The sequence below is a fragment of the Bidens hawaiensis genome, unplaced genomic scaffold (assembly GCF_021521415.1).
Source record: "Bidens hawaiensis isolate Kalapana, Puna unplaced genomic scaffold, B.hawaiensis_p1.1 tig00009570_1, whole genome shotgun sequence".
Classification (NCBI taxonomy): Eukaryota; Viridiplantae; Streptophyta; class Magnoliopsida; order Asterales; family Asteraceae; genus Bidens; species Bidens hawaiensis.
The window spans coordinates 720,396-730,398 of record NW_027491715.1 but is presented as its reverse complement, the minus strand read 5'-3'; the positions used below and the strand labels follow the sequence as shown (position 1 = coordinate 730,398).

Sequence of the window (10,003 nt, the reverse complement as noted above, 5' to 3'; positions counted from 1 at the left end):
ACTTCAACGAAAGAAAACGAGAAGTTTTGAACTCCTCGACCACACGGTTATTGGAAATTCCTTTTTGTTAAAATTTAACCTCATTTCAGGCCTTCTATACGCACCAACAAAAAATGCAAATTACCACGTGAACCATCTTTTTTACTTATCTCACCAGGCTTCAAATAATAACCGTCTACACATTTCTTGAATCTAGAGCGTACATTATTATTTGTACTGACCCGATCTAAACCAGTTAAAAATATTTGTGAACATTGATCGAAACATAACTAACGACATTAGTATAAAAAATTCATGGGTCCACCGCCGCACAGTCATGCTTCCCAAGATTAACTTGGAACTTCAGTTTCATGTATCTTGACAATCCTGGTGAAAGTGAAACCAACCATTGCAAGAATGAAACAGAAGGTTCTTAGCTCATAATGGCTATATTTTAAACATATTCAAACATATCCATGAACCCTTAGAAACAAGTTTACAAGTAACCAGAACTGAAATAACCATTCAAATTTCCGAGTTCGAGTTTTTGTGTACATAGTGCAAAAAGAATAGAAATAGAAACACTTGCTTCATAAAGACTAGAAGAGAATTCAACAATAAAGTTTAGCCAATTGGCTATTTAGTTGAAGGAATACAATATACAACCAAAAATACTTGCAAAGCTGACTACCACAAACATGAGCAAGGTCTACCACACTGTAGATCTTAAACATATCAAATGCTTGCCAACCCATTTTTCTCTATTTTAAATATATACCTACCAACCGTTCTCATCTCGGCTTCGAGTCGCTTCCCTTGCTCCTGAATGATGACAACGAGAAGAATGACCGAGGCGCTGTTGAGTTCAAAAAAAACGGTAAGTTAACTATCAACAATATGACATTTACTCCCGTGAGTTTTCAGTGACGAATACTCACAGCTATCCAAAAAAAGATAAATACAATTGCTTAAATATAAGTCAAAAATAATATTCTTTTAAGTTATGAGTGTAAATGAACCGGGCTGAGCAGATCATGACGTACTCAAGATCGGCTCAAAATGAAGTCAAGCTCAAGCCCGAGCCTAAACTGAAGCTCATTCAATGAATGGCTCAAGCCTAAGCTTCACATACCTAACTTGAATAGGCCCGCGAGCCTAAACGAGCCAGTGATTTATTCTTTAAGTTAGGACTTAGAAGTGTAAGTCGCTCGTGAGCTACTCGAAATCGGCTCGTTAAAAGCTCAAAAAGAGCCAAACTTAAACAGTCTCGAGTTCAAGTCCGAGAGCTTAAACGAGCTCGAGTTTGAGTCTGAACTTAAACTGGAGCTTATTTAATAAAAAAGCTCAATCCGAGGTTCACATACTGAGCTTTCCTAGGCCAATGAGCCTATTATTTACATAAACATAAAAAATTCACAATAAATATTATTACAGATAAAAGTATTATAAAAAAGATTAAATAATACACATACACACATTTATAATTATAAATATCAGAAAAATTATAATATATGTGTATCGGTAAAATAATTAAATGCTTTTAACAGATAATAAACAAGTTAAGCAGCACGAGCCAAGCTCGAACTTGAAAAACTATTAACGAGCCAAGCTCGAGCTTTAAGTTCATATTATACCTTTCATAGAGCTTCCAGAAAGGTGATCGTCCCTCAGTCGGAAATTTGCTGGTGGTGTAGGGATTGAGGTCTGCAATGTATGCACTACGATAAAAAAGTAACAACATTATCAGAACATATAACTCATGTTAAAACTAAACTAATATATAAAAAAATCAGTTATTTAACAGAAAAGGGTATACTCACTTTGATCGCTATAAAAATCAGTCTCATTAAAGCTACCTTCATGTCCATACCCCATTCTTGACTTTCTAAGCTCATCAGATGACCGATTAGAAACATCTCTACCGTCTTCCGTATCATCATCTCCTTCGGAAGTTGTAGCAGAAATCCAATCAGCCAAATTATCAGACCCGCGCCCTTTCCTCCCGAATTTTAACAACCGCTTAAACCCTTTTGTCATATCCTTGCGGGATTGAAAACCAGAAGACGAATTAGCAACAAGAATGTTCTTTTGCGCACTTCCCCACTTCCTCATACGTGCCACGTCAGATTCTGTTGAACTTAGATTCCAAGATTCAACAGAAGCATCGTTATCAGAAGCCTCATTGTTATAAGAAAACGGATAATGGATTTGCGAGTTCCATGACATCGGGCTTTCACCGGGCAAATCTTGCACCGCTAGTATTTCGGATGCCAAGTTCGGGTCTGTGGGGTCCGTTTGCCCGTTACCAGATTCTGAGTTTGACAAGCTCTCGTTTACTACATCTTGAGAAGCTTCGATTTCCATGACATCATCAAACTCGTTTTTCACGTCGTCTTCTACATATTCCTTTACCACTAACGGCACCTTCATTTTCCCGCCAACGCTGTTATTCCTCTTATGAAACGGCTTTTTATGAACACCTTCACCCGGTGTTAAAACGGCAGGTGGCAGCCGTCCCAGTTTCTCTTCCTTGACATGTGGAACCTCGTCATTGGTACTACTTCTGCTACGCGTATGGTTTCTCATCTGAGACCGTGTGGCTGCCTTGCTGGCAGCAGAATACGGTTTAGCATCTTCTTTTCTCAAATCTGAAAAGTTCGGGACCGACTGGGTGAGAGGATTTTCCAGTTGTGCCCTCCGTTTCGCGAAACCCGAGGCTACTTTGGAGCCCGTTCTTGGAACTGGGGTCCGTGGTGTAGATGTAGAAGAATTCTTGTTTGGTAATGGTTTTTTACCTCGAGAAACACCGTTACTTGAAATCTTGAGGTCTGAAAATTCAGATATATCTTCGTCGTCTTCAAGCTGCCCGAAATCTAAAGGCTGCTCTCGTTTCATAGCTGACCGGGCATTGAATGACCTTAATCTTTCGGCGCATCTGCGGGCACTGGAGACGGGATCCTGTGTACCTGCAGACAATGATAGTTTGGTCTTCATTTGAGCACTGCTTTGTTCAAGGCTATCTTGCATAGCTTTCATCCTAGCTTCTTTTTCGGCTTTATTAGATCCCCATTGTTCCTTTAATCTTTCTTCACGTTTCTTCATGTAACTGCTATAAGATTTTCCTCTTGAAGCATCGGAAAAGCTTCTCTGAAGTGGAGTCCGGTGATTCTGATCGTCAGGTTTAGATTTGGGTTCGGTTTTCGGTTCGGGAACCAGAGCGGGAACAGGTTCTTCCGGAAGCTTTGGAGCTCTAAGTTTATGCTCTGCAAAAAGCTTTTCTAATTCATTTGCTTTCAGTTTAAGCTCATCGTTCAGTTCTTGATTTCCTTTTAACGGCCTTGACTTACTGACTTGGTCAACATTAGTTTCCATTGGCGTTGACCCGGACCCCACCTGAAAAAATTTGCCAGGTGGCGGTGTCTTACTGTACTCGTCAATGTATTTGCTTTCGTCCCGCAAAACATTCTTTTGAACCTTCGTCTTTTGTGGCCCAGATTCGCCAGATTGTTTCACTATTGGTTCCTTGGTTTCTGCTGAAGAATTGGGCCTGGTTTGGGCCCGTAAAGAACCGATCTCAAGCCCTCTATGCTGAGAAGCAGCTACAGCTTCCTGGATTTTTGACCCGGAACCGACTCTCTTTGAAGGAGACTTTAAACTCGTCGGTTTGGAGTCAGGTTCAAATGGGCCAGCAGGCCCAGCACCAAATTCTTCCTGATTACTTACCAAAGACTTGAACTGAGTATTGGGTTTTAACCGCACCTCCAACGAATCATCCTCGGGTTTGGTTAAAGATGACCAAGACTGTGTCTTTTCCAAAGTGGAAGTCGGTTCGTTAGACCCAAAAGATTCTTCAGGTCTAACAAAACTCATCTCCATTTTGGGTTGACTTTTCTTGACCTCAAAATCAGGTTGACTACTACTACTGCTAGTAGAACTCACCTGATCTTTCAAATCAGGTTGACTTTTCTTGACATCAAAAGATTGACTTTTGTTGAACTCAATCGAAGGTGGTTTCGGGCTGTCAGTTTCCTTCTTCTCACCACTCAAATCAATGCTCATATCACTCGCACCGCTCCATCTTCTCAAAACGGCTGCATTCGATTGTGAAACATCAGACGAAAGCCTACGAAGATCAGGCTTAGCAACAGCCGGTGGTGGTTTTCCGCCACTCCCGGTGGCGGAACCCACCTCTTTCTGCTTGCTTTCAAACATATTAATCCGATCCTGCACACTGAGCCGCCTAGAAGATGGCTGCGGGGAGGTCTGAGCCAATGGTTCCTCAACCCCACCACTACCAGCATCGTCTTTCTTTACTTTTTGGTTATCAGAAACCGTTTCGTCTTTACTCGTGGGTCGTAAAGGAAATGTGTTTGGCGGTGGTTGAGAAGCTGAGGTGGCAGCGGGGACGGTGGACGTGGCGGTGGTAGACGGTGCTTCGTCATCGATTGACATGTCTGAGCTGTACGAACACCGGATGGCCGCTTGATCCCCGAAGTTGGATTTAGATGAGTGTTTAAACAATTCGGGCCATCTTTCATAAAGTGATAGGTATTTACAGCAAGCTTCACTGCACAAAATTAGAAATGTTTTATATTAACAATTTCAAACCAAACATGAAAATATTATTTGAAGAAAAAGTAAAACTCTTACTTTAGATGAGCAGCACCAAACCGCTCAGCAAACAACTGAAGGTCGGTTATAGTCTCATGGTTAAAACCAGCAGAAGCAGCACGAGTACACGCTGTATCAAAGTCCTGCTTTACAGCTGTCAGCCTCACATCAACTGCCCTCAAAAGTTCCTTCCTATAAATCACCATAAAATGTAACAAATTAGCTAAAATGCAGCACACGTGTGTGAGAGAAAGAGATAGAGAAGTGTTTACTTTGTTGCATCAGCTCTGGCTGCTGTGCTTGATCTACCGTCACCTGGATTATAGTAAAATTATCAAATTAGCTAACTATATTAACGACAAATTAGCCCTAATTTGAAGTTTAAAAAACAATGTGCAGGTACGATATATGTTGTTTTTATTTACTTGGTGGCAGATGCATAATGCATATCAAAGTCTTATTACACTAATCACTCTTCCTATTTCCCATATCAAGTAAAAAAAATCACGGTCCATATCACATACCTATGTTGCTCTTGGATGATCCCTGAGAATATAATCTTCGGGCTGCTTCTAGCTGAGACATCTCGGCATCTAAGGTGATCACTAGCTCTACAATTTCAGGTGTACTAACAAACCGCACAAACCTAGTAATAAAATAAATAAATTAATTATTACAAAAATAAAACATATAAAACCATTTAGTAATAAGTAATACCTCTCTAGTGTTCCCTTTGTGAACCACGAGTCCGCATTTTTACGTTTATCCACTTCAAGCTTTATAGACTGAACCGACGATGCAACTTGTTCCTCCACAACCTTTAAATGAGTCACAAACGGCTTCACCAAACCCGACGCAAGCTTTTCCGTGTTCCCATTACTCGAAACAAACAATTCACATCTGCACAAAAAGCAACCAAAATATCAACACAAAATCAACAAAACCAAACCAAAGTACCAATTACCAAAACCCAAACTCACCTCGAATGTTTCGGCGACAGCTGGAATGCTGCATAATCAAGCGGCGTGTCGAATTCCATCTTTCCCTCAATGTTTCACCTCGCACACCAGGTGTTCGACGAAAAGCCTAAACCAACAATGCGAACTGTTTGTGTATCAGCAACAAAATTCGAACTGTTTAGCCAAATCCCATCTAACTACAACGCAATCAGACCGTAATGCAAGACCACATCAGATCTGATTCCACACAAAACAATCGAAATCACAATCAACCCATCATTGGAGCAAAAACCCTAATAATCTGGAAATCCGAAATTGGGAAGCTGAGTGAAATTGAAGACTTACCCAAGTGAGAGCAATGTAAGATCTTGAAAACCCAGAAGGATCTTGGATTGGATTTCAAAAATCAAGCAACATTGCGGTTCTTGAGTGTAGAAAGAAAAGGGGTGTGTGTGTGTGTGTGTGTGTGTGTGTGTGTGTTTTATATGAAAGAAAGAAAAAAAGAAAGTTGAAAATAAACAAAGGTAAATTAATTAGCTGTCTTGTGTGTGTTGTGTAGATGGGGTTTGTTGCTTTACTTCTCTCTCAAACCCACCCATTATCTTTCATGTTCTCCATCTTCTATTCTAAAAAAAATATAAGTACAGTATGTGTATGTATGTATTTATATATGTTTGTATGGATGTGAAGTTAGATGCATAGATTATTAGATTTGAATACAACAAGACAAGATAAAATGAGGGTTGTTTTGATTGAAAACTTTTGACTAGGTAAAGAAAGAAGTACAAACATCAAATATAAAAATATGTATGTAGTTATTTTAGGGGTAAGTTATATTTTTGTTTTTATTAGTTGAGATAAGTAGATAACTAGATAAGAGTACAACATGAATATAAAAATATGTAGTCATTTTAGGGATGGGGTGTGCTTTTTATATTTTTTTTTAGTAGGTGTTTAATTTAATATTTCAATATACTTTATGTCTTAATTATGTCTTGGAGTTTCTGTAATTAAAGTGAAAACGAACGGTATGGTAATTTTTTTGTTATTATAAATTGTGTGTTTTTCGGTTATTAAATCTTGGGCTTGACTAAGTTGTGTAGAGTTTATCATGGATTCGGGTTTTGACATATCTCAAAAGTAAAAAAAAAAAAGAAAAAGAAAAAAACATTTCAATGGATTTAATACATGTTGGAATTCCATGTTTCCCGTCTTTAAAAAGTACAGTAGGTTTAACTTGGTTATCTAGCAATTTGCTACGGTAATTGTTCAATCGCTTTTGTTTGTGTGTGTAACAAAAATCCAAACGAGATAGTCGATTATATATAAATATAAAATGAGTGTATGAACCATAAGTTATTCATTTTCTTAACTTTTTATTTCAGTTATTTTCATTTTCTTCAAACCTTTTACTCACCTCTACATGTAACAAACTAGATGACATTTATCTCCGTAATATAAACTTTCACTCAAAAAGAAATCCAACTTCATAGTCATGATATATCATATATATGACCTATACTAGATAACCATTTTATATTCGTGTATTAAAATATTTCCATTTAGCTTAAAAGCATGTGAAGCTCTTCCATGTAGCATCATCAAAGATCTGGTCCAATGTTATAAACCCAACATTGGTCACTTCCATAATAATCATAATCATGGATGGTGCAAGTGGGTTTCCCTTGGGGGAGCCAACAACCTCTACAAAAGTATTTCATAAGAGACCTCTAAATGGTTACTTGTTGATAGGTAGCTTATGAAGATCATTTGTAGTCAAGTACTCCATAGTAAGTTGTTGTTCGAATTATTGACACTAATTATAATGTTTTGTTTAATAACCGACTCACATCATGTAATTACATGTCTTTCTGCTAGTTATTACGCGAGTAAAGGTCATGTATAAGTTATAACATAACTTTTCAAGATGGCATAAGTTTAAAGATGTAACTCGCACTATTAAAAATCGTCACTTTCATGATATATTTTTTTTCTAAAGTAAAACATTTTCTATTTATGACAAATCAATACAATCTTCTTTAGATTTTAAAAGTTGTTCTTGTAAGTCACCTAACATATGTGACTATATTCTCTGGATACAAGCTAAATCATTTGTCTTTTAACATACATTTTCTCATTTTCCTTTTTGGTTCCATTGTGATGCATTCCTTCATCATGACAATGAACATCATAACTATTTTACACCACACATACATATTTTTTGTTGATTAAAGATTCCTCTACAAGAGGAAACACTTGTCAAGTTTCCATCAACCTTAGGAATTGATACCATATATAAATGACTACATATTATTATAGAAATTTGAAAAGCAATATCTACGGATTATGGAGCTCATTAACTTAGTACCATACTTTATCACTTTTCATATTAAAAGAAGCTGATTATAAAAAAAGAGAATAAAAGCTTCTTTGTTATCCATTTACACCTTTATCTTTAGAATGCAATCTACCAACAATATTTGTATTTTACAAATTAAAAGTTAGATACACTTATTTTGCAAAGAACACTCACTTGCAATATATGATAACTACATTAGCATTAACACCATGATACAAATAATAAAAAAAGTATTTGTTGCAAAGAGTTAACTAGCACACTAAAAATATTACACTACCATAGAATGAACTATAAACTTGTGTTAACCATTCAATCAAGAATTGTTGCGAACATTTCGATTAGTTTTGTGTTTGGAACTTTGTTTGGTGCCTCGCCTTTCTCGAGCACCACTAGTTCGTTTTGTTTCTTCCATGTTGTTCGTCTGTCTGTCTTGAAACACAACATATTGTTAGTAACTTAGTATTCTGTTTGAATTTGATAAAGGCAATAATGCAATTAGATATAGAGGTCTGTGAACTAACCCCTAAACAAAATCCGTGTACACTCATCTTGAAAGTTGAAGGGTCTTCAACGGTGGTGGTCGACGGATCATTTGACTTCATGTCGTTTTCAAGCATCTCTTCGAACAAATCTTTTAGCTCCTCGATGCTTGTCTTAATGTTTCCCTATCGACAACATATAGACTTATAAATGTTAAATTGAATAATAGTTTTTCGGGGCAACCAAACTTGTTTGAATCCGTATCTAAAGTTAACCATTTTAACCCATTACCCAACCAGTCCATTTTGATGCCTTCACTTTTCAAAATAACCAATTCATAAACGGTAAATCACATTATATAAAGAAATATAAAATAAAAACTTTCAGGGTTCTAATATCAATTATTGAATCAAATCACTTGAAGAAACCACAGATCATGGAAATACAAAAAGATGTGAGATTTATTGTCTTTAGACGTTTTTTTAGAGAAATCTGCATTTTGCCTTCCTGGTTTATATCGTCGTTCGACAGGTTAATCACTGAAAAAGATTTTGCGAACTTTGACTCCTTGTGTTTCTCCGGCGGGTTCTTCTGACTCCTGACATCAGTTGACCGTCAGTTGACTGTTGGTATTTTAGTAATAATACCAACATATTAAAGGTATTTTAGTAATCTTCTTTGAATAAATAATAAATATAATAATAATATTAATAATAATAATAATAGCAGCAACAACATCGTAAGCTTCATCATCATCACCAGATCTCATCTTCATCATCATCAACTCTCATCTTCATCATCATCAACCTCAAATCCTCAAACCCACCACCAACTCTTAATCTCATCATCTTCATCATCAACTCTTAATCTCATCATCAGTTTCATAACAATTAATCAAATCCTCAAACCCTAGATTTCATCACTCAAACCCTCAAATCTCTCAAATCTCACCACCAATCGCTTCAATAATTCAACCACCGCACCCATAAATCATTCCGATCAAAACCCCTAACTTCCGGCACCACGCCGCCGCCACGGCAACCACCGCCGCTATGGATTCCGGCCATCACATTGTTTTCGGGCGAAAAGTTTCTTAAAAAAGGCCCGTTTCGTTGTTTTCGGGCGAAAAGTTTCTTAAAAAACGGCCCGTTTCGTTGTTTTCGGGCGAAAAGTTTCTTAAAAACGGCCCGTTTCATTGTTTTCGGGCGAAAAGTTTCTTAAAAACGGCCCGTTTCGTTGTTTTCGGGCGAAAAGTTTCTTAAAAACGGCCCGTTTCGTTGTTTTCGGGCGAAAAGTTTGTTAAAAAAACGGCCCTTTTCGTTGTTTTCGGGCGAAAAGTTTCTTGAAAAACGGCCCGTTTCGTTGTTTTCGGACGAAAAGTTTACTAAAAAATGCCCGTTTCGTTTTTTCGGACGAAAATTTTACTAAAAAACGAGTTGTTTCGTTGTTTTCGGGCGCAAATTTTACTAAAAAACGAGTCGTTTCATTGTTTTCGGGCGAAAAGTTTACTAAAAAAACGAGTCGTTTCGTTGTTTTCGGGCGAAAAGTTTACTAAAAAAACGAGTCGTTTCGTTGTTTTCGGACGAAAAGTTTACTAAAAAACGAGTCGTTTCGT

At 37.3% G+C, this 10,003-nt stretch overlaps 1 protein-coding gene across 5 annotated transcripts; it reads right to left on the bottom strand.

Annotated features, from left to right (window-relative positions):
- Window positions 1–534: 534 nt before the first annotated feature.
- On the bottom strand, window positions 535–6,071 carry LOC143532979 (uncharacterized). Of its 5 annotated transcripts, XM_077027881.1 has the most exons (10): window positions 5,895–6,071; window positions 5,571–5,786; window positions 5,308–5,490; window positions 5,115–5,236; window positions 4,863–4,905; window positions 4,630–4,782; window positions 3,936–4,546; window positions 1,800–3,887; window positions 1,614–1,697; window positions 535–835 (listed from the first exon to the last, which is right to left on the bottom strand). In XM_077027881.1, exons 2-10 carry the CDS (start codon window positions 5,627–5,629, stop codon window positions 771–773), a joined length of 3,408 nt encoding a protein of 1,135 aa, XP_076883996.1. In that variant the 5' UTR covers window positions 5,630–5,786; window positions 5,895–6,071; the 3' UTR covers window positions 535–770. The 5 variants fall into 5 exon arrangements, with proteins under 5 accessions (XP_076883996.1, XP_076883991.1, XP_076883993.1 ...); XM_077027876.1 differs by having other exon boundaries at window positions 1,800–4,546; XM_077027878.1 differs by having other exon boundaries at window positions 1,800–4,546; window positions 5,571–5,694; window positions 5,895–6,011.
- Between the last annotated feature and the right edge of the window lie 3,932 nt (window positions 6,072–10,003).